This window comes from Scyliorhinus canicula, chromosome 1 (genome assembly GCF_902713615.1).
Source record: "Scyliorhinus canicula chromosome 1, sScyCan1.1, whole genome shotgun sequence".
Taxonomy (NCBI): Eukaryota; Metazoa; Chordata; class Chondrichthyes; order Carcharhiniformes; family Scyliorhinidae; genus Scyliorhinus; species Scyliorhinus canicula.
The window spans coordinates 19309236-19334397 of record NC_052146.1 but is presented as its reverse complement, the minus strand read 5'-3'; the positions used below and the strand labels follow the sequence as shown (position 1 = coordinate 19334397).

At 48.7% G+C, this 25162-nt stretch overlaps 1 protein-coding gene across 7 annotated transcripts in view; it reads right to left on the bottom strand.

Moving 5' to 3' along the window:
* Nucleotides 1–8460, bottom strand: part of ube3b (ubiquitin protein ligase E3B) — a 59792-nt gene extending 51332 nt beyond the window's left edge. Inside the window, exons 1-4 of one of the 7 annotated variants that reach the window (XM_038816465.1) lie at nucleotides 8237–8444; nucleotides 7453–7560; nucleotides 5707–5894; nucleotides 4121–4289 (exon numbers count right to left, since the gene is read on the bottom strand). In XM_038816465.1, the coding sequence (XP_038672393.1) occupies nucleotides 4121–4281 (161 nt within the window). In that variant the 5' untranslated portion in view covers nucleotides 4282–4289; nucleotides 5707–5894; nucleotides 7453–7560; nucleotides 8237–8444. Of the gene's footprint in view, nucleotides 1–4120; nucleotides 4290–5706; nucleotides 5895–7452; nucleotides 7561–8171; nucleotides 8193–8236 lie in introns of those variants that run through there. The other 6 variants (XM_038816126.1, XM_038816032.1, XM_038816551.1 and 3 more) reach the window with 6 other exon arrangements.
* Nucleotides 8461–25162: the final 16702 nt, after the last annotated feature.

The window sequence follows — 25162 nt, the reverse complement described above, 5'->3', positions numbered from 1 at the left end:
CCTTCTGGTAGTGTGGCGACCAGAATTGAACACTACACTCCAAGTGTGGCCTAACTAACTAGCTGCAAAATGGCTTGCCAATTTTCATACTCAATGCCCCGGCCAATGAAGGCAAGCATGCCGTATGCCTTCTTGACTACCTTCTCCATCTGTGTTGCCTCTTTCAGTGACCTGTGGACCTGTACACCTAAATCTCTCTGACTGTCAATACTTTTGAAGGTTCTACCATTCACTGTACATTCCCTACCTGCATTAGACCTTCCAAAATGCATTACCTCACATTTGTCCGGATTAAATTCCATCTGCCATCTTCCGCCCAAGTCTCCAAACAATCTAAATCCTGCTGTATCCTCTGACAGTGGCCATTGCTATCAGCAATTCCACCAACCTTTGTGTCATCCACAAACTTACTAATCAGACCAGTTACATTTTCCTCCAACTCATTTATATTTACTACGAACAGCAAAAGTCCCAGCACTGATCCCTGCGGAACACCAATCGTCACAGCCCTCCAATCAGAAAAGCACCCTTCCATTGCTACTCTCTGCCTTCTATGACCAAGCCAGTTCTGTATCCATCTTGCCAGCTCACCTCTGATCCCATGTGACTTCACCTTTTGTACCAGTCTGCCATGAGGGACCTTGTCAAAGGCCTTACTGACGTTCATATAGACAACATCATGATAGAATAGTAGAGTGGGGGGGGGGGCTACATCACCCTGTCTGCTCAAACGCAGTGGTTTGAAGTGTATTTGTTTCAACGGCAGAAGTATAACGGGTAAAGCAGATGAACTTCGAGCACCTATTAATACTTGGAATGACGACATCGTGACTTTCACAGAAACATGGTTAAAGGGCAGGATTGGCAGCTGAATGTTAGAGGATATAGATGCTTCAGGAGAGATAGAGGGGGATGTAAAAGGGGTGGGGGAGTATCATTACTGAATAAGGAGAATATTATAGCCGTACTGTGGGCTCATACAATGAGGCAATCTGGGTAGAGCTCAGGAACAGGAAGGGGGCAATCACAATGTTGGCATTTATTACAGGCCCCCAACTGCCAGCGAGAGATAGAAGAGCAGATAGGTAGAGAGATTTTGGATAGGTACAAAAGTAACAGGGTTGTTGTGGTAGGGGATTTTAATTTCCCCTATATTGACTGGGACTCACATAGTACTCGGGGTTTGGATGGGGCAGAATTTGTAAGGTGTATCAATGAAGCCTTCTTGATGCAATATGTAGATAGTCCAACTAGGGAAGGGGTCAGGTGATTGAGGTTTCAATAGGGGAATATTTAGGTAGTAGTGACCACAATTCGTAAGTTATAGGGTACTTTTGGACAGAGATGAGGGCAACCCTCACGTTAAGGTGCTAAATTGGGGAAAGGAATATTACGATAACATTAGACAGGAATTGAAGAATTTGGATTGGGTGCGCTGTTGGATAGTAAATTAACATCAGACATGTGGGAGTCTTTCAAGCGACAATTGATTAGGATTCAACAAAGTCACGTTCCTGAGAGAACGAAGGATAAATTTGGGAAGTTTAGGGAGCCTTGGATAACAAGGGATATTGTAAACATCGTCGAAAAGAAAAAGGAGACTTTTGTACAGTCTGGAAGGGTGGGGACAGTCGAAACCCTTGAGGAGTATAAAGGAAGTAGGAAGGTGCTGAAGCGGGAAATTAGGATGGCTAGGAGGGGTCATGACAAGCCCTTGGCAAGTAGGATTATGGAGAATCCCAAAGCTTTTTATTCATATGTAAAGCAAGAGGGTGGCCAGGGAAAGGATTGACCACTTAAGGACAGTGGGGGAATCTATTGATGTTGAGCCAGAGGAAATGGGTAGGGTACTAAATGAGTACTTTGAATCAGTGTTCAGCAAAGAAAGGGACTTTGTGGAAGATGATTCTTGGGTAGGGTGTGTGGACAGTCTGGATCATGTTAACATCGAAAAGGAGGAGGTAATGGGTCTTTTAAAAGATATTAAGGTAGATAAGTCTCCTGGGCCGGAAGGGATATTGCCTGGGCCTTGACTGACATCTTTGTATCCTCATTGACTACAGAGGACTGGAGAACAGCTAATAAGGTACCACTGTTTAAAATAGGTAGCAGGGATAATCCTGGAAACTATAGGCCGGTGAGCCTCACGTCAGTAGTAGGTAAATTATTGGAGAGAATTTTCAGGGACAGGATTTATACCCATTTGGAAACAAATGGACTCATAAGCGATAGGCAGCATGGTTTTGTAAAGGGGAGGTTGTACCTCACTAACTTGATCGAGGTTTTTGAGGAGGTGACGAAGATGATTGGCGAGGGGAGGGAGGTGGATGTTGTTTACATGGACTTCAGTAAAGCCATTGACAAGGTGCCTCATGGCAGACTGATACAAAAGGTGAAGTCACACGGGATCAGAAGTGAGGTTGATACAGAACAGGCTCGGTCACAGAAGACAAAGGGTAGCAGTAGAAGGGAGTTTCTCTGACTGGAAAGTTGTGACTAGTGGTGTGCCACAGGGATCTGTGCTTGGGCCTCTGTTGCCTGCGGTGTACATAAACAATTTGGAGGAAAATGTAGCCGGTCTGATTGGTAAGTTCGCGGGTGACACCAAGGTTGGTGGAGTGGCAGATAGTGTTGAGGACTGTCAGAAGATACAGCACGACATAGATAAGTTGGAGGCTTGGGCAGAGAAATAGTAAATGGAGTTTAATCCGGACAAATGTGAGGTAATGCATTTGGTAGGTCTAATATAGAGGGGAAATATACCGTAAATGGCAAAACTCTTAGGAATATAGAAAGTCACAGAGATCTGGGAGAGCATGTCCACAGATATTTGAAGGTGGCAACACAAGTGGACAAGGTAGTCAAGAAAGCAAATGGGATGCTTGCCTTCATTTGATGCGGCATCGAGTATAAAACTGGCAAGTCATGCTACAGTTGTATAGAACCTTGGTAAGGCCGCACTTGGAATATTGCGCACAATTCTGGTCGCCACACTACAAGAAGGATGTGGAGGCTTTGGAGAGGGTGCAGAGGAGGTTTACCAGGATGTTGCCTTGCCTGCAGGGTGTTAGCTATGTGGAGTGGCTGAATAGACTCTGACTGTTTTCATTAGAAAGACGGAGGTTGAGGGATGACCTGATTGAGGTCTACAAGGTTATGACGGGCATGGATAGAGTGGATGGGCAGGGACTCTTTCTCAGTGTGGAGGGGACAGTCACCATGGGGCATAGGTTTAAGTTCAGTGGGGCACAGTTTAGAGATGTGCGAGGCAGGTTTTTTTTTTTTTTACACAGAGGGTGGTGAATGCCTGGAACGTGTTGCCAGGGGAGGTTGTGGAAGCAGATACAGTAACGGCATTCAAAAGACATCTTGCCAGACACATGGATAGGATGGGTATCGAGGTATACGGCACAAGGAAGTGGAGGGTTTTGGCAAAGGTTGGTATCATGACTGGTACAGGCTTGGAGAGCTGAAGGGCCTGTTCCTGTGCTGTATTGTTCTTTGTTCTATCCATTACTTCCTTTCTAAACTGGCATATCAACTGGAATCTAATCAGCTTTCCCAGGGCGCTTGGGAGTGCGTGTTTTTCTTTAAAACTATGGGAAACATCCAAGCCCCACAGTATTGTTGAAAGAGTAGCGGCAATGGAGCTATACCAAGCTGTTTTTTTAAGCCTAAAAACTGCGGAAAGTAGAACTGAGGCTTAAAAGTTTCCATAGATAGGAGTGCAATGTTCCAAGTCTTGGATGTTCTTTGGCTTTATAAAGTTTATAGCAGTTGTTGCTATGACTTTGCCCGTTTTGTCTTTTATTGGGATTTTGCTTTGTTTCTAAAACATAATGGGCAGGATTGTCTGGCCTTGCAGCCACATGTTTCTCAGCAGTAGGAGGCAGCATCGTTCACTGGCAACTCCCACCTCTCAATGGGAATTCCCATTGAAGCTACCCCACGCCACCAGGAAACACGAGGGCGGGGGTGCAATGCCGGCGGGACCAGAGAATCCTGCCAACAGCGAAGGGCCAGAGAATTGCGGCCAACATTATTACTTCTGATTGTTCTTTATACTATTATTCTTTTGAAAATTGCATTATGATATTTCTTGCAAAACAAAATAATTGACCTGATTTCTCGAAGCAGCCGACACCTGCAGAGGTACCTCCTGACCAGCGCTTGAATCTGAATAGCTGCATGTTCCCGTTCCTTCTGCCCTTTCCTCTCTTCCCGAGCCGCCCGGGCTTTGTCCAGGAACTGCGTTTTGGAAGTTTGTGTAGTGCTAAACATTCTTGCTTCTGTGAACATGACAACAACAGGAGTTTTTGAAAGGATTTTCTCTCTTATCGATGACCAAATGCACGTGCTCAATAGCATGACCCAAGATTCCAACATTATTATTTATCGGAGTCCCAAGTGTTGTTAACATTTTCTGACACTTGAATGCATACATGAACTATTTCAAATTTAAAGCCTCACCAAGCCTCTTCACTACATTTAACATTTTGATACCAATGCACAATAGGAAACACAAGCACATTCACCTCTTGACTGTTGCTCTTACATTAGTTCAAACAGTTCCTACCACCAAAAAAAGACATGAACTCGAAGGACTCAGTGTTGTACAGTTTAAAATCCTCTCATTAGAGACAGCACAAATTTGGAACATGAGAGACTTAATGATCCAATTATTCTGCTAGATGATGTTTCATAGTTTAAATGGGCTTAGCAGGAAAATTTCACATATTGAGCCTATTATACACTGAAGGCCGAATGAGAACAGTCCTGAAAGACGTTCTCTCATGAAAGACTGGCACACCTAGTTACACCCGTTACTGTACTGGCTTTTACAGAGATTAACCCAAGACAGAGTTTTGTGGACACCATAAAAGTACCGGCACATTCAGAAGCAAAGCTCCAATATAACACTAGCTTATTAGGCTAGCTAATGCTACACTGACTCTAGTCCATATTACAAGATGCATTATTTTTCAGCATGGAGTTAGCTTTCCAGGACACTGACCGCCAGCTCTGCCTCTCTGCTACCACTGTGACTGACTGCTGAACTGACAGTGTGTCCTGGATGAACAAGAACATTCCTCAATTCAACATTGACTGGACAGAGGATGTCCTACCTTTTCTTTCCAGAAAATGGCACACCATAGCCCGACACTATCCCTCTCTTTAACATTCCTCCATCATTGGTTTCAGTTGCCTGGGACCCAAATTCCGAAATTCCCCTGCCTACAACTCACCCTATCTCTACCTCACTTTCCTCCTTTAAGACACTCCTAGGTCATCTGACCTAGCATCATGTTGTCCCTCGGTGTCAAGCATTGTTTTATAATGCTCCTGTGAAGTGCCCTGGTACCTTTTAGGTTAAAGCGCTACATAAATACAAGTTTTATTTTCCCAAACTCTAATGTTCGCCCGAGCTCCACTCTAAATTAGGTGCTACTCATCCAAGGTGACATCACATCCTCCCACACGAAGAGCAACTTCTCCATCCATCCCCGTTCCTGAAAGTTCTCACTTGCTCTTTATTCCCCATATTTCTCAGTTCTTATGGTTCTGACTTACATCAAGAAGACACTGCCCATGCATATTATAACTAGATCACCACCAACATTTATAGAAATGACAGCCGTTTCACTACCAGTTAAGCAAAAGGGAATAATGGTGACAAACTATCAGTAAAGTAAAGCACCAGTTTACCTCAATTGTATAGTGCTGTCCAAGACTGGAAATCAGTTCTTCAGTCCTGGTGCATGGACATGAGGCACTCATTCAGAGTGGCCGATCTGGAGTGAATGGGCATTATGCACTGATAACAGGATGACTCATTTCAAGTCTATCTTCTCAGAGCAAAATTGCTATCTACACGACTGTGCACAATGAAAACCCTAAAAAAGAACAAAATATGTCATAAAAATTAGACATGCATCCTTTATGACTGCCAATTTACAAGTTGTAATGGATAGAGGTTAATATCTACCCTGACTGCTGACTACCAAAATTGGCTGATTTGGCTGCTGAATTTCAAACATTCAAAGCCTAATAAACTACCTGACATAAGCTGAATTAGTACATCTAACGGAGTTGGACGAATCATGCAAATTTAAGTACAGAATGTCATTTTGGCTATTGTGCACCACCATTAAACTTTACACAATGCAGTTCCATTTTCCTGTTCATTATAATCTTTATTTTTCCTCAAGTGTTTGCCCAACTCCCACTCAAGCACCATGATTAAATTAGCATCAAATGCTACTTATGGCAATATATTTCATACGCCGAACAGAAATTCATCACCACCTCCTTGTTCTTGATTTCAAAGATTAATGGCTTTTAAAATCTTCATTCCTGCTTCTAAGTGCAGCGTATTTCTGTATCTGAACCCATATAATTGTGATTCTCTCCTACAGCGTTAACAAAATGACCACACAGGCACATTTTCTGTGTTCTTTTTCACAAAACTTCATACCCAGGACTTAAGTAACACAGATCTAGAATATTGTGATTTATAATAAATGTAATATATTTATGTAAATGTCCCCACAGTCCTAGAGGACCATAGGCTCCTCCCCCCTTTGAGAGTTGACTGGTGGTGATTTAACCCAAAGGTCACCATACCTCAGGCAAGGGGCAAGGTCGAGAAGGTGGGGCCTTCATGAATAACCTCAGCACCACTGTACAGGAATATGTATATAATGATATATATGTGATGTACATTCACACACATCCGCACAGTAGAGACATCAATGTTGTTCTCAAAGGATCAAATGGTGCAACTTGGGAAATAATGTGCCTAATAGAGATTAGAAAGCTGTAATTTTTGGCGAACAAGACAATTAAGTATTTAAAACTTATAATCTCAAAGTGCAGTTTATGATTATCTGAATCTTTGTAAACTTGCAATCATTCCGAGAGATCCATTATCAATGCTGCCTCAACGCTTACTGATAACTTGTTTTAAAAAAAGGGAAGGGGGAAGGGAAGGGGAAGAAAAAAAATCGGTCTAATGTTCTGTGATTCTCGCTTCAAAGACCAGTGGCAGACATGTGGCATCACTTTTTTACCTTTGTTTTGTACATCCTAAACTGTACTCTCCAGACATATTTGGAGAGACTGAATCGATCATGTACTTCTGGTTGTGTCTCATAATATAGGCAGATATTCAACACAAATTTAAGTTAACTGGCATAACTATTTTCCAAAATTCCAGTGACACTAAAAATTACAGGAATTATTTTTTAAAACAATCCAAATTTGTGCATGAAAAAATCTAAAACATTTTTAAAGTTTTACAATTTTGTTTCAAAGCTTCATTTTTGTTGGCTCATAGCACCAGGATATAATCTTGAATTTGTAACCCCATGCAAGTTATGTTAGATAATTAAACAGAAATAAATACTACAATGCTATTTCAGCTAGAAGACAGATCACTCAAACATCCTTCACCTTGCATATTTGATGACAATCTTTGTTTAAGTCTGTACATGCTGCACTCATCTTGCACAACACTTACACAACTTTTACACACAGAAGTGGCACCAGAAAACACTCGCTCTGAAAGACCCAAAGAACAAAAAATAATGTTTTATTTTAAAAACAAGCCCAAATCTATTACTATAAGCTTTGACAAAGAGTGATCCAGCCTCCTGACAGCCTGCACTGTTCATCGGGGACAGCACGGTGGTTCGCCCTGCAGCCTCACAGCACCAGAGACCCGGATTTGATTCCGACCTCTGATGACTCTGTCGAGTTTGAACGTTTTCCGTGTCTCGGTGTGGTTTCCTCCGAGTGCTCCAGTTTCCTCCCACAGCCCAAAGATGTGCAGGTTAGGTGGATCGGCCGCGCTAAATTGCCCTTTAGGGTGGGTTACGGGGATGGGGTCGAGGTAGGGTGCTCTTTCAGATGATTGGTGCAAACTTGATGGGCCAAATGGCCTCCTTCTGCAACCGTAGGGACTCGATGACTCCAAACATTAGCTCTCTGCTCTCTCCACAGATGTGGTAAGACCTGCTGAGATTGTCCAGCATTTCCTGCACTGCAGGACTTTTGAGACGAATAGTGCAGGCTGTCAGAAAGGCATTATGGCAATAAGGTTTTTCCTTGTGAGGATGACTTTCCTGCATTCCGCAATCTCACAGCACAGCAACTAGAGGAATTATACATACACGCAGCAACACGATTACAGTCGCTGCACAAACTTGAAACAATCAGAAATTAGGCCAAAAAAAACCTCCTCTTGTGTTCCAGGACCTTTTCTTTCAGGGATGTGCATAGCCTGAAAGGTATTATGAGTAATAGTGATGGTGGGTTTTGTAGTATTAGGTTCCAAAGGTGAGTACCCGGCTCCTGACTCCCAGCTCCGCTCTCCTTTTATATTTCCTTCCCTCTCGGAACAAACACAACTCCATCAACAAGAAGCCCATCACCGCCAGCCGCCGCTTCCGTTTCCGGGTCAGGGGAGGTGGGGGTCGGTCGTACTCCCGCCCCTCCCGCGGGCGGGGGAGCAGACTGCGCATGCCCACCGGGCTGGGGAGGGTTCCGCCATCTTGGTAAAGCTGCCGAATCTCACAGTGAGTCGACAACAGATTGCCAACTCGGTTAAAGCCGCGGAGAACTCAGGTCCGAATATTCTGTCTGCCCTGCCACGACTCCGACCTGGCATCCCGAGGAAGGAGGGAGATGCTGGGGTTCTGTTCACCCCATGTCCGGCCTGTTGCTTCCACGCGCGCGCGATTCCCCCACACCCTCTTTGATCACCTCAGGTTGTCCAGTACAGCATCACTCAGGGGACATGAGTCTGTTTGCTTTCCAATTGCTTTTCAAAGCATTGTCTTGTTCTTTGACTTTGTCGATATATATGTTTCTGGAACCTACCTCTTCATTCACCTGAGGAAGGAGCAGTGCTCCGAAAGCTAGTGATTGAAACAAACCTGTTGGATTTTAACCTGGTGTTGTAAAACTTCTTACTGCGCTCACCCCAGTCCAACGCCAGCATCTCCACATCATGCTTCTGATTGGCAGTGTGGCACAGGGATGGCTGTGTTGGCCAACTCATGGCTGGAGCTTGGGGGCAAATCATTTGAGTCCTTCAGGAACACATTTGATCCTAATTGACAATCCTGCATCTTAACTGCTTCATGAAAGAGCCTCAATGTCCATAAGGAAGACTATTGCAGGCATTAATCTGTTTTTTGGATGAAGATGTACCAGGTGACATAAATCCCGAATGATCTTTTACGTATTTTCTTTTCATGTACTAAATGATCTGTTTGAGCTGCTCGCAGAAAAATACTTTTCACTGTACTTCGGTACACATGACAATAAACAAATCCAATTAAATTCAATATTATAAAGCACTTTATTGGCTGTGATGTGCTTTGGGATGTTCTGAGGCTGTTGAAGGTTATTACAAGTATTCTTTATTCACCTACTACGGTTAAAGACATTTTTCTACTGTTTTTCAGAACTTACAGTTCTGACGATTTGAATTTGTTAGAGCAGGGAGTAATCACTAGTGGCCAGGCCAATAATTATCCTGTAATATCTCGCAGGGGACTTACGGGTGGGAATGATTATCTTCCATGTGGTTCTCTGGAGTATGAGCTCTCCCGCTGAGGGGCAGGGGAACTCCATTCAACTATGTGTAAAAGGTCAGCCAGCAATGGACCAACCGAGAATAGACTCAGTGGTGATCTACCAGGAGTTATATATAACATAATTAAACCAAAATTTGTTATTCTTGCTCGGTATGGTCTCCCCGTGTCCTTATTAAACTGGTAAGCTGGTTTGCCACCGAAGCTACAATCTACTCAGCTGAGCCACCTCCCTGATTTTCTGGACTCTGTTTAGCACAAAAGTATTTTGCCATGCCTCTGTTTGGGCGATTGGAAGCATTTGACATCAGTGTTGAAGACTGGAACCAATACGCAGAAAGGTTACATTACTTCTTCTGGGCCAACAACATCACAGAGAACGAGCGCCAGACGGTCATACTGGGAGAAAGGTCTCCCAGTGAGTCCGTCACCAAGTTCCTATCACAACTATGGTAGATAGCTGAGTTTTGTGAGTATGGAACTGATTTATCTGACTTGCTCCACAATCATTTGGTCTGCTGTATAAATTATTTTTTTAAAATATAAATTTAGAGTACCCAATTCATTTTTTCCAATCAAGGGACAATTTAGTGTGGCCAATCCACCTACCCTGCACATCTTTTGGTTGTGGGGGCGAAACCCACGCAAACACGGGGAGAATGCAAACTCCACACGGACAGTGACCCAGGGCCGGGATCGAACCTGGGACCTCAGCACCGTGAGGCGGCAGTGCTAACCAGTGCGCCACCGTGCTGCCCTGGTCTGCGGTATAAATAATATGGAGACACAAAAAAAACGTTTGGGTAAGACCTCCCTGACTTTCCAGCAGGCACTACAGATCTCTTTGTCCCGAGAGAGCAGAACATGGCATCCAAGAAATACAAGTGATGGAGGTAAAAGTTTTGGGGCGATGACCCGCACGTCGTTTCCCCACGGCTCAGACCACCTTCTGCAGTGACTCTGGTCTCTGAACGAAGAGCCGACTGTCGAGATGTGGGACATCCCCGGACTCAGCTGAATGAGATTCCGGCCTGTGTGTGACATGCAGGCGACCATCTAGGTGTAACCACAGGCAGCAGGAGGGCCAGCGTTCCAGGTACCCTGGTTGAGGTAGACGTCAGCCACGGGGCCGAGGCTTACATCTGGATGACCCTGAAGAGGCAGAAGATGAGGCTGAGATACAGTTAAACTGTTTGGCCGCAGACTTCATGTGGCAGTCATGTGGCAAACGTAGATCACGTTTTCGGCAGTTCCCGCCGCTAACGGATTAATGGGCCCTTTCAAGGAACTTTGACGGCCCCTTTACAGCACAAATCAGCAGGCAAACGGCGCTAGAAGGCAACCCACAGCAGTTTATGGAGGGGACCAGGAGTAGGACGGCTAAACAAGCGAGCAACGAGAAGTGGCAGGAACGGGCGCGGGAACAGAAAATGGCGGCCGGCTTGGTTCAGGCAGCTTGGGCCCAGTGGTTGTGGGAAGCAAGCATTCCTTAGAAGCTGCTTTGCTGACCTGAAAACGGAGGTGCTGGCTCCAATGAAGGACTCAATGGAGAAAATGGTTGAGACCCAGAAAATGCAGGAGAAGGCGATCAAGGAGATTGAGAAAAAGGTCTCGGATAATGAGGATGAGATACTGGGCCTGGCCGTCAGGGTGGAGGCGCGCAACACCCTATATAAGAAGTAGCAGGAGAGGCTGGCAGACCTTGAAAACAGGTCCAAGAGGCAAAACCTGCGCATTCTGGGCCTACCTGTGGGTGCGGAGGGGTCGGACGCGAGCGCATTTGTGACCATGTTACTGGGGACTTTGATGGGGTCAGGAGCACTCCCTCGGCCTCTGGAACTGGATGGGGTGCACAGAGTCCTTGCAAGGAAGACCAAAACAAATGAACCGCCGAGGGCCATGGTGGTACGGTTCCACCGCTTCTCGGATAAGGAACGAGTCCTGCAATGGGATAAAAAGGAGCGGAGCAGCAGGTGGGAGAACAGCGTAATCCACATCTACCAGGACCTGGGAGCAGAACTGGCCAAGAGGCGCACTGGATTCAACCGGGCTAAGGCGGCCCTCCACAACAAAGGGGTGAAGATCGGGCTGTTGCATCCGGCGAGGCTGTGGGTCACGTATCAAGATCGCCACCATTATTTTGATACACCGGACGAGGCGTGGAACTTTATCAAGCAAGGAAAGTTGGACTCAACTTAAAGGACACACTGGGATGTTACTCTGGCGGGGATGTTAATTGCTGAGTAGCCAGAGGGAGCGACATTATGTTGTTCCCTCTTATTTTTGTTTGCCCCTGTTTCTTCGGCCATGTTTTCGGCTTTTGTAGAGCTCGGCTGCAGAGGGAGGAGAGGGGCCCTACACGTAGGGCTGCTCTCCTGGCAGCCGGAGCCATTTCTTTTGTGGGGTTGGGTTTGCGCCTGGGGTTTGTGGGGAGGGAAATGTTCTTTTGGGGCCGTTGAAGCAGATAAGTTTAGCTTTCCACAGGGAGGGAGGGGCCCGAAAAATGGGTCAGCTGACTCACGGAAGCGTAATGGGGGAGAGCCAGTGTCAAGCGGGTGCTTGAATTGGGGGTTTGGGGTCACGGGGTTGCTGGGGGGTGGGATGGGATGCTGCATGGCTGACAGAAAAGGAGCCAACATGGGGGAACAGAAGGAGAGTCGGGGGGGAGGGGCCTCCAATGGGAGGACTCGAATTAGCGGGAGACGCGGGTTCGTGGCTGGTCGAAAAGGGAGATGGCTAACCGGCAGGGGGGGGGGTGGTTAGACCCCCATCCAGGCTGATCGCGTGAAATGTGCAGGGCCTAAATGGGCCGGTCAGGGGTCTTGCGTGTTCTCGCACCTAAAGGGGTTAAAGGCAGACGTAGCCATGCTACAGGAGACGCACCTAAAACTTGCGGACCAAACAAGATTGAGAAAAGGGTGGGAGGGCCAGGTGTTCCATTCGGGGCTGGATTCAAACACCAGAGGAGTAGTAATCCTGGTCAGCAAATGGGTGGCTTTTGAGGCAGGGAGTATTGTGGCTGACAAGGGGGGCAGATATATATTGGTTAGTGGGAAACTGCAGGGGACTCAGGTGATAGATAGAAGATAGAACAGTACAGCACAGAACAGGCCCTTCGGCCCTCGATGTTGTGCCGAGCAATGATCACCCCACTTAAACCCACGTAACCCGTATACCCGTAACCCAACAATCCCCCCATTAACCTTACACTACGGGCAATTTAGCATGGCCAATCCACCTGGTGCGAGTGAACTTTTACGCCCCGAACTGGGATGACATGGAATTTATGAGACGCACGCTGAGTAAAATTCCGGACTTAGACTCACACAATCTGATTATGGGGGGTGATTTCAACACAATTATAGACCCTGAATTGGACCGGTCAAACCCCAGGTCGGGGAAGCGACCAGCGGCTAATGAACTGACGGGATTCATGGAACAGGTGGGGGGGCGTAGCCCCGTGGAGATTCGCCCGACCGAGGGCGAAGGAGTTCTCTTTCTTTTCCCATGTCCACAAGGTTTACTCCCATATAGATTTCTTTGTGATGAGCAGGGCGCTAATCCCTAGGGTAGAGGTGACAGAATACTCGGCCATTGCAGTCTCCGATCATGCTCCACACTGGGTGGATTTGCATTTTGGGGGGAGAGAGGTCAGCCCCCACTATGGAGGCTAGATGTGGGGCTGCTAGTAGACGACGAGGTTTGTGGGCGGATAAGGAGGAACATTAAAAATTACCTGAAAACTAATGATACGGGGGAGGTAGCGGCGTCCACGGTGTGGGAGGCCCTGAAGGCAGTTATCAGAGGGGAGTTGATCTCTATCAGATCCCATGGAGAGAAGAATGACAGAGCAGAGAGAGAAAAGGCTAGTCGAGGAGATACTCAGAGTAGACAGGAGCTACGCGGAGACCCCCGAGATGGGGCTACTGAAAGAGCGCCGGAGGCTGCAGGCGGAATTCGATCTGCTGACCACTGGGAAGGCGGTAGCACAGATGAGGAAGGCCAAAGGGGCTGTCTACGAATATGGGGAGAAAGCGAGTAGAATGCTGGCGCACCAACTTCGCAAGAGGGCGGCGGCCAGGGAAATTGGGGAAGTACAGGATAAGGAGGGCAATACGGTCGTAGACCCAGAGGGGGTGATCAAAGTTTTTTGGGCGTTCTACGGTAAATTGGATGAGTCAGAGTCCCCGCCGGGAGGGATGGGGATGAAGCAATTCATGGACCAACTGAAGTTTCCAAACGTGGAAGAGGATCTGGTGGAGGGACTGGGGACCCCGATAGAGCCGGAGGAGATGGTAAAGGATCTAGGGAACATGCAGTCGGGCAAGGCCCTGGGGCCGGACAGCTACCCTGCAGAATTCTAGAAGAAATTTTCGGAACTGCTGTGCCCACTCCTACTAAGGACCTTTAATGAGGCCAAAGAGAGACGGACCCTCCCCCCAACAACGTCACAGGCTTCGATTTCACTCATCATCAAACAAGAGAAAGATCCGCTACAGTGTGGATCTTATAGACCGATATCGCTCCTGAACGTAGACGCCAAACTGCTGGCCAAGATCTTGGCTGCTAGAATTGAGGACTGTGTCCCTGCGGTGATAGGGGAGGATCAGACAGGCTTCGTCAAGGGCAGGCAATTGAACATCAATGTACGGAGGCTCCTAAACATCATCATAATTCCCTCAGAGGGAGGAGAGGCACAAGTAGTGACGGCGATGGACGCAGAGAAAGCCTTTGACCGGGTGGAATGGGAATACCAATGGGATGCGCTAAGAAGGTTCGGGTTCGGTGAGGGGTTCGTAGGTTGGGTCCAGCTACTCTACCAGGCCCCCGTGGCATGTGTGCGCACAAACAGGGTGAGGTCGAAATACTTTAGGCTCCACCGGGGTACAAGATAGGGGTGCCCCCTCGCCCCGTTACTATTCACCCTTGCGATAGAGCCGCTGGCTATAGTGCTGCGGACTTCAAAGAACTGGCAGGGGTTGGTTTGGGGGGGGGGGGGGGAGGGCGGAGGAGCACCGGGTCTCGCTTTACACGGACGATCTGCTCCTGTACATCTCAGACCCTTTCGAGGAGATAGGGGAGGTCATGCAGATTCTGAGCGACTTTGGCAATTTCTCGGGGTACAAACTGAACAAGAAGAAAAGTGAGATGTTTGTGATCCAAGCTAAGAACATAGAACATAGAACAGTACAGCACAGAACAGGCCCTTCGGCCCTCGATGTTGTGCCGAGCAAAGAGACAAACAGGCAAAGAGACTGAGTGAGCTTCTGCTGAAGATGGTCGCGCTTTCGGTACCTGGGGATACAGGTGGCTCGAAAGTCAGATGCCCTCCACAAGCTTAATCTATCTCGGCTGGTGGAGCAGATGGAGGGGGACTTCAAAAGGTGGGACATGCTCCCGCTATCTTTAGCGGGGAGGCTGCAGACCATTAAGATGACAGTTCTCCCCAGATTCCTGTTCGTCTTCCGGTGACTTCCCATCTTCATCCCTAAGTCCTTCTTTATCGGGTGAACAGGATCATCTCGGGATTTGTACGGGCAAATAAGAGTAAAGAGACTGTACCTGGAGCGCAGTCGGGGGAGGGGAGGGGGGGGGGGGGGCGCTGGTGCTGCCGAACTTTTGCAGCTACTATTGGGCGGCTAACATAGCCATGACTAGGAAATGGGTATTGGGGGAGGGGTCAACGTGCGAGCGGTTAGAGGCGGCTCATGCAAAGGTACCAGCCTAGGGGCACTGGTAACGGCACCTCTGCCATTCTCACCAGCCCACTACTCCAGTCCGGTGGTGGTGGCGGCATTAAAGATCTGGGGTCAGTGGAGAAGGCACAGGGGGGTGGAGGGAGTCTCAGTTTGGACCCGATACGCAACAATCACAGATTTTGTCCCGGACAAGATAGACGGAGGGTTTCAAAGCTGGCATAGGGCAAGCATTAAAAGGATGGGGGGACCTGTTCATAGACGGGACCTTTCCCAGCCTGAAAGCGCTGAAGGAGAAATTCAGTTTGCCCACCCAGAAATGCTTTCAGATACTTTCAGGTACGCGCCTTTCTCAAAAAACAGGTGGTATCATTAGCGCTGCTACCCCCACGCAGGATACAGGATAGTGTGGTCTCTGGCACCTGGGTAGGGGAGGGGGGAAGGTGTCGGACATCTACCAGGAACGTCAGAAGGCGGAGGAAGCCCCAGCGGAAGAACAAGGGCAAGTGGGAGGAGGAGCTAGGCGGGGAGCTGGATGCGGGCCTGTGGGCGGATGCCCTAAACAGGGTTAATTCCTCCTCATCATATGCCAGGCTTAGCTTAATCCAGTTTAAGGTGGCCCACCGGGCACACATGACGGCAACCAGGATGAGCAAGGTTTTCAGGGTTGAGGATAAATATGCGAGGTGTGCGGGAAGCCCTGCAGATCATGTCCATATGTTCTGGGCATGCCTGGTTCTTAAGGGATTCTGGCAGGGTTTTGCTAAGGCAATGTCCAAGATTTTATACATGCGGGTGGTGCCAAGTCCAGAGATAGCGATCTTTGGTGTGTCAGGCGATCCGGGACTTCAGGAAGCGAAAGAGGCCGACGTGTTGGCCTTTGCCTCCCTGGTAGCCCGGAGATGGATCCTTTTGATCTGGAAGGACTCAAAACCCCCGAGTGTAGAGACCTGGGTTAGTGATATGGCTGGGTTTCTCAGTCTCGAGTAGATAAAGTTTGCCTTGAGAGGGTCCTTGACGGGTTTCTCTCGGAGGTAGCAGCTATTCCTCGACTTTCTAGAAGAGCAATAGTGCTCAGCAGCAGCAGCATCCCGGGGAGGCGGGGGGGGGGGGGGGGGGGGGGGGGGGGGGGATCGTTACATGGTATTGTTCTTTTCTCTGTATATGTGGTTAACTTTTATGTTGTTATGTTAATGGTTGCGTACGGTTATTCAAAAATTATGTTTTTTGACAAAAATTTGAATAAAAATAATTCAAAGAAAACTGTTTGGCCGCTATTCGAGTTCCGATACAGGTAAATGACCATATGCTCCAAATGGAATTGGATACAGGTGCTGCTGTTTCTGTGGTAGCGCAGAGCACCTTTGAACTTATTAAACAGTGCGCACACTTTGGCTGACACGGCAGCTGTTTGGCCACTTATACGGGAGAGCGACTGAATATTGTGGGGACGACGCTTACTCCGGTAGCTTATGGGCACCAATCGATTTTCCCTCACTATCACACTGGGAAACAGCCCTAGCCTGTTGGGTTATGATTGGTTACACCAGCTGTAGTTGGATTGGCAACAAATGAGGTCTGGCGATCTGTGTGAGGTTGTGAGCAAGTTCCCCGAGGTTTCCCAGCCAGGCTTGGGTACAGTTAAAGAGGCCGTAGCCAAGATCCAGATGGACCCAGAGGCCCGTCCCTGATATTTATGTACCCACCCAGTTCCCTACGCTTTAGCCGAGATCGAACTTCGTCGCTTGGAGAGTTTGGGTATCATTAGACCTGTATGCTTCGCCAATTGGACGGCACCGGTGATTTCCGTAATGAAGCAAGGTAAAACAGTCCACCTCTACCGGGACTATAAATTGACGGTTTGATTTGATTTATTGTCACATGTACCGAAGTACAGTGAAAAGTATTTTTCTGCGGCCGCGGGAACAAACACAGTACGTGCATGGGAGACAAAAAGAATAATCAACAGAGAACATTGGCAAATGGTACATCGACAAACAGTGATTGGTTACCGTGCAGAACAAGGGGCCAAACAAAGCAAATACATAAGTAAGAGCAGCATCAGGCATTGTGTATAGTGTTCTTACAGGGAACAGATCAGTCCGAGGGGGAGTCGTTGAGGAGTCTTGTAGCTGTGGTGAGCACAGCTGTTTAGTTCCAACAGAAGGTGAACACACCTTTGAGATTAAACCTTTATTGTTTATCCCGTGTCGAGGATATTTATGCTACTTTGGCCGGAGGCTACACATTTGCGAAATCAGACATGAGCAACCCTTATCTACAGCTGGAGCTTGATGAGTCCTCATGGAAGTACGTCACGATTAATATGCACAAGGGTCTCTATGACTATACTTGACTACCATTCTGAGTATCCTCAACGTGCACAACCTTTCAATGCATAATGGTAACATCATTGCGGTCTTCTTTGATGACGTGCTTGTAACAAACTACGGACCAGGAACATTTACGGAACCTCGAAGCAGTGTTGCAACGCTTTTCTGAGCATGGGGTCACCTGCACCGTGCAAAGTGCATGTTTCATGCAAATGAAGTTGTCTATTTGGGGTATCGGGTACATTGAGATGGCCTACACCTGGTCACCAAGGAAGTGACAGCCATCCCACTGGCTCCTGTCCTTCAAGATGCCACAGAGCTTTGCTCTTTTGGATTGGTCAGTTATTATGGCAGAGTCATTCCGAATTTGCTGACTGTCCTGGCACCCTTTATTTGCTCCTCAAAGAGCGCCAGATTGGGTGTGGAGTAGGCCCAGAAGGAGCCGTTTAAAAATGTCAAACAGGGACTTCCAGTGACAGGGATGTGCTGACCGGACGCACAAAAGTTGGCTCTCCTCCTGGAAATTCGAATTTAGGCACTTTCGACCCAAAATAGCCTGCTAAATCCGGGAGAAAACTCCCTTACCCTTGTTCAACACCACCAAGACATGCCAAGCAGCAGCAACCCTAGAAGCCAAGGAGATGGCAACAGGCTTTAGAGGAGACCGAGGCGAAGGCAAACAGGTAGGGCAATAAGGTCCCGGCCACACCTGAGCGTACGCAGAGCCTCCTCCCCCCCCCCCCCCCCCCCCCGATTAAATAATGGAAGATTTCCTACCCCATGAATTCCAAGAGCTCAAGGATGCCATCAAAATATAATGATGGCAACGGTGTAAGTGACGGTAGCGGAGGTGCTGGTCACCTTGCAAGCGCCGTTGGAGAAGATGGAAAGGCAGCTGGAGATGCAGAATGCGACGATCAGGGTGCTGGAGAAGGCCGCAACTGACCAGAAAGCTCGGATCTCCTCACTGGAGATGGAAATGCTAAGGATGGTGGCGACACAAGCGACACTAAAGGGGAAAGTTGAGCACCAAGAAAATCGGGAGCACCGCTAGAACCTCTGCCTTGTGGGCCTACCGGAGGGAACCCAGGGTAGGAATCCCATGGAGTCTGTGGCCCAGATTCTAGGCAAACTGGTTGGTAGGGAAAGTTTCCCCAAATCTCCAGAAGTGAACAGAGCCCGTAGGTCACTCCGGCCAAAGCCCAAGGCCGGAGAAAAACCACGTGCCATCATTGCAAAGCAGCACCGGTGCCAAGACCAGGAAAGTATCTTAAACTGGGTAAGACACACAAGGTCCTGCAATTGTAAGGGTCACTTGAACCGGGTGTACCAAGACATTGGAGTAGGCCTGGCCAAGCGCCGGGCAGAATTTACAAAGCCAAGTGGCCCTCGATAAAAACAATGTACCTCGCCAAGCTCTGGGTGATGGTCCTGGACAGGGAATACTATTTCACTGCACCGGCAGATGTAGGTGAGTTTGTCCACAAGCATGGACGGGGTAACCAGAAATGAACCAGATACCTCATCGCATCAAAACGTAACATGCAGAGAATATTTGCGCGGGACTGAACCGCCTCATTTAAAATTCTGATGTTGAGTCTCAGAAAGGAGGGGGCGAGAACAGTAGGTCACAGGCGAGGATGAGAAGGGGGAACGAACACATCAGTTGCGGGGAGGTAAAGATCGACCACCGGGTGAGCTAGCGCTTGGAAGTATGAGCCAGTGGGGGGGGGGGGGGGCGCTGCACATCTCCCATCGGGAAGAGGGTGCCTGGTGACAGGGGGAGAGAATACTACAGACAGGGGGGGGGGGGGGGGGGGGGACACTCCCAGAGACAAGGGGAGGGGAAGACAGACCCAAGGGGAAAGCTGGGGGGGTTGGCTGGCTACAACAGATCGCACATGGCAGCAAGGAACACAAAGGCCCCGCCACTTTTGAGGGCCTCCAAGCAAAGGGAACTCTGGAGTGCAGGGGCACACAAATATGGTGTGGCCATCTTGGGTGTCCTCTGGACAAAGGGAAATTCTGGAAGGCAGGGGTCCGGCCTCATGGTGAATACAGTGACCACGGCCATTTTGGATGGCCCCCTATCAGAATAGTCAGCTGGAACGTCAAAGGACGTAACGGCCCAGTGAAAAGATCCAAAGTCTTGGCTCATCTGAAAAGTATGAAAGCTGGTGTAGTCTTCCTCCAGGAGACCCAACTGAGGAAAAAGGACAGACTGCGGGCAAGAAAGAGCTGGATAGGACAGACGTACCATTCGTGCCACGGGACGAGGCTGGGGGAGGGGTGGTTCAATAAAAGGACAACTTTTACTACGACGAGGATAGTTATGGACCAAGAGGAACGGTATGCCATGGTTAGTGATGTCTTGGAAGGGGCAGCAGTTGTCCTTGTAAATGTATGAGCTCCCAACTGGGACGACGCAGAATTCATGAAGAAAACCATGATGAAAGTCTCCGACATAGACACACACTGACTCATCATGGGAGGGGGTGGGGGGGGGGTGTAACTGCTTGCAGTACCCGCAGACAGACAGAACAAATCCCAAATCGGGGGAAAAAAATCAAACATGGCGAAGCAACTGTGCGTATTCATGGAACAGATGGAGGCAATGGACCCATGGAGGTTCACACATCCATGGGAGAAGGCTTTCTCTTTCTCCTTACAGTTACACAGGGTCCACACCAGGTATGACTTCTTTGTCGTGGGGAAAACGGTGCTTCCAGGGGTAGTAGGAGCGGAATACTCTGCAATCATAATCTCTAACCACGCTCCACACTACATGGATGTGAGATCGGAGACGGGCCGAGCTCAATGCCCCCCATGGAGGTTGGACATGGCCCTCCTTGCCAATAGGGATTCTGCAAACGGATATCACAGGCAAGAGACAGGTACGTTACCAACAAACGGAATGGGAAGGTCTCACCCTCCACATTCTGGGACGCACTGAAGGCAGAGATAAGGGGGGGGAATTATCGCATACAAAGCGCACAAAGATAAAGAGAGAATTTCTAAGCAACAACTGGTCGACTCCATACTGTGGGTGGACCGGTGGTACTCCATGGCCCCGACCATAGAGCTACTGACGGAGAGGAAGAAACTACAAATGGACTTTGACCTACTCTCCACGAGGAAAGCAGTTCATTAGCTCTGCCAGACTCTGGGAACGCACTGAGACAGGACTGGATATGCCGGTTGTAGGGGAAGATAGGAGATGGGACCTGGAAGCACCATTAGAACTGGGAGAAGTCAGGGGAGTATCAACTCCATGCAGGCAGGGAATGCGCCGGGGCTAGATGGATTCCCGGCGGCTTCTACAAAAGATTTGCAATAGCACTGGCCCCTCACTTATGGGAGATGTTCGCAGACTCGCTGGCAAGGGGCACGCTGCTGCCAACACTTGCATAAGTCTCAATATCGCTGATACCTAAAAAGGACAAAGATCTGCTGGTGCTGAGTGTTGGTCCTACAGGCCCATTTCGCTACTCAATGTAGAGGCACAAATCTTGGCAAAAACCCTGGCTAAGCGGCTGGAGAGTTGCGTGCCAGAGGTGGTCGCGGAAGACCAGACAGGCTTTGTCAAGGGCAACAGCTAACATCGAACATCAAGCGCCAGCTGAATATGATAATGACCCAATCCCAGGAGAGAACACCAGAAGTGATCATCTCCCTGGATGCAGAAAAGGCCTTTGACAGAGTCGAGTGGCAGAAACGGATAGAGGTACTGGAACGGTTTGGGTTCGGGCCAGAGGTCACCTCTTGGGTGAAACTACTGTGCAGCACTCTCACCGCGAGTATACAGACAAACACCACCAACTTTAAATACTTACACCTGCACAGAGGCACAAGGCAGTAATGCCCGCTGTTCCTGCTGCTGTTTGCTCTGGCAATCAAGCCACTGGCGATTGCCCTCAGAATGGCGAAGGGGTGGAGAAGTACCCAGAGGGGAGCCAAAGAGCATAGAGTCTTACCCCTTGTGGATGACATGCTCATCTCCAACCCTCAGGCCAGCATGGAATGGAAGCTCCTAAAGGAGTTTGGATCCGTTTTGGGCTACAAACTCAACCTGAGTAAAAGTGAAATCTTCCCGGTGAACCCGGAGGGAAGAGGGACAGAGCTGGTGGGACTATTATTGAAACAAGTCGAAACTAAATTCCACTACCTGGGATCCAAATAGCCCACGACCGGACACGGATCCACAAATGGAACCTGACGAATCTGGTGGAGGAAGTCAAAAGGGACCTGCAGAGGTGGGGCATACTCCCACTTTCACTGGCAGGGAGGGTGCTGACGATCAAAATAACATACAGCCCAGATTCCTCTTCCTGTTCAGATCCCTTCCAATCTACATCCCCAAGGCCATTTTCAACACGGTAGGCAAACTAACCATGGCATTTATGTGGGGGTAGAAAGAACCTGAGGATCCAAAAGAAGGTCCTATAAAGGAGAAGAAACATGGGAGGCTTGGCCCTCCCAGACCTACAATTCTAGCACTGGGCGGCCACTGCAGAAAGAGTGAGAGGATGGGTGAAGGAACGGGCAGCGGAATGGGTGAAGATGGAGGAGAGTTCCTGCATAGGGACATCCCTCAAAGCCCTAGTCACAACTGCACTCCCATCCCACCCCAACCAAGTACTCAAGAAGACCAGTGGTGGTAGCCACCCTCTGAACATGGTACCAGATGAGACAGCACTTCGGCCCAACTCAAATATCCACAATGGCGCCTATTTGGAACAACCACAGGCTTATTCCCACAATAATGGATGTCACCTTCAAAGGGTGGAGACAGGACAAGAAGATTTTGACGGTGAGAGACATATACACAAATAGAGTAGTGACCCTGGAGGAACTCACGGAGAGGTTTCAACCACCAAAAGGAAATGAACTAAGACACATACAGGTCAAAAACTAACCTCCGTAATGAAACAACGACATACCCCCAGATACCAGGACATTCGCTAATTGAGGAACTGCTGGACGTGGGCGATCTAGGGAGGGGGAACTGTGGGGATTGTACGGGTGACTGCTGGAGGAGGTACACTCCCCCCTGGGTGAGACAAGGAAAAAATGGGTGGTAGAATTAGGCATGCAAGTCGGGGAAGGATTCTGGATCGAAGAACTGCACGGGGTGATCTCAATCTCCACATAAGACATAGGAGCAGATTTAGGCCTTATAGCCCATCGAGTCTGCTCCGCCATTCAATCATGGCTGATATGTTTCTCATCCCAATTCACCTGCCTTCTCCACATAACCCCTGATCCCCTTATTAATCATGATGTGGAGATGCCGGCGTTGGACTGGGGTGAGCACAGTAAGAAGTCTTACAACACCAGGTTAAAGTCCAACATGTTTGTTTCAAACACTAGCTTTCGGAGCACTGCTCCTTCCTCAGGTAAATGAAGAGGTATGTTCCAAAAACATATATATATATATATATATAGACAAATTCAAAGATGCCAGACAATGCTTAGAATGCGAGAATTTGCAGGTAATTAAGTCTTTACAGATCCAAAGATGGGGTAACCCCAGGTTACAGAGGTGTGAATTGTCTCTAGCCAGGACAGTTGGTAGGATTTCGCAAACCCAGGCCAGATGGTGGGGGATGAATGTAATGCGACATGAATCCCAGGTTCCGGTTGAGGCCGCACTCATGTGTGGGGAACTTGGCTATAAGTTTCTGCTCGGCGATTCTGCATTGTCGCGCGTCCTGAAGGCCGCTTTGAAGAACGCTTACCCGGAGATCAGAGGCTGAATGCCCTTGACTGCTGAAGTGTTCCCCGACTGGAAGGGAACATTCATGCCTGGTGATTGTTGCGCAATGTCCGTTCATTCGTTCAGCGTCTGCATAGTCTCGCCAATGTACCATGCTTCGGGACATCCTTTCCTGCAGCATATGAGGTAGACAACGCCGTCCGGGTCGCACGGGTATGCACCGCCTACCTGATGGGTGGTGCTGTCACGTGTAATGGTGGTGTCCATGTCGATGATCTGGGACGTCTTGTAGAGATTGCCATGGCAGGGTTGCGTGGCGTCGTGGTCGCTGTTCTGAAGGCTGGGTAGTTTGCTGGAAACAATGGTTTGTTTGAGGCTCAGCGATTGTCTGAAGGCAAGTAGTGGGGGTGTGGGGATGACCTTGGCAAGATTTTCATCTTCATCGATGACGTGTTGAAGGCTGCGAAGAAGATGTCGTAGTTTCTCCGCTCCAGGAAATTACTGGACGACGAAGGGTACTCTGTCGGTTGTGTTCTGTGTTTGTCTTCTGAGGAGGTCGGTACGGTTTTTTGCTGTGGTGCGTTGGAACTGTCGATCGATGAGTCAAGCGCCATATCCCGTTCGTACGAGGGCATTCTTCAGCGTCTGTAGATGTCTGTTACGCTCTTCCTCGTCTGAGCAGAACTTGTGTATACGGAGGGCTTATCCACAGGGGATAGCTTCTTTAATGTGCTTCGGGTGGAAGCTGGAGAAGTGGAGCATCGTGAGGTTATCCGTGGGCTTGCGGTAAAGCGAAGTGCTGAGGTGACCGTCCTTGATGGAGACGACTGTGTCCAAGAATGCAACTGATTTTGGAGAGTAGTCCATGGTGAGTCTGATGGTGGGATGGAACTTATTGATGTCATCGTGTAGTCGTTTCAGTGATTCTTCGCCGTGGGTCCAAAGGAAAAAAGTGTCATTGATGTATCTGGTGTATAACGTCGGTTGAAGGTCCTGTGCGGTGAGGAGGTCTTGTTCAAACTTGTGCATGAAGAAGTTGGCGTATTGAGGTGCGAATTTGGTCCCCATGGCTGTTCCGTGTGTCTAGATGAAGAAGTTGTTGTCGAAGGTGAAGACGTTGTGATCCAGAATGAAGCAGATGAGTTGCAGAATTGCGTCTGGAGATTGGCAGTTGTCGGTGTTGAGTACTGAGACTGTTGCAGCAATGCCGTCATCATGGGGGATGCTGGTTTAGAGTGCCGAGACATCCATTGTGGCGAGGAATGTTCCTGGTTCAACTGGTCCATGGGTGCTGAGTTTCTGTAGGAAGTCCGTCGTGTCGCGACAGAAGCTGGTTGTACCCTTATTAATCAAGGACCTATTTATCTCTGTCTAAAGGGGGCAGCACGGTGGCGCAGTGGCTAGCATTGCTGCCTGCGGCGCTGAGGACCCGGGTTCGAATCCCGGCCCTGGGTCACTGTCCGTATGGAATTTGCACATTCTCCCTGTGTCTGCGTGGGTTTCACCCCCACAACCTAAAGATATGCAGGATAGCTACATTGGGCACTCTAAATTGCCCCTTATAAAAAGGGGGCAGCACGGTAACATGGTGGTTAGCATAAATGCTTCACAGCTCCAGGGTCCCAGGTTCGATTCCCGGCTGGGTCACTGTCTGTGTGGAGTCTGCACGTCCTCCCCGTATGTGCGTGGGTTTCCTCCGGGTGCTCCGGTTTCCTCCCACAGTTCAAAGATGTGCGGGTTAGGTGGGTTGGCCATGCTAAATTGCCCGTAGTGTCCTATAAAGTAAGGTTAAGGGGGGGTTGTTGGGTTACGGGTATA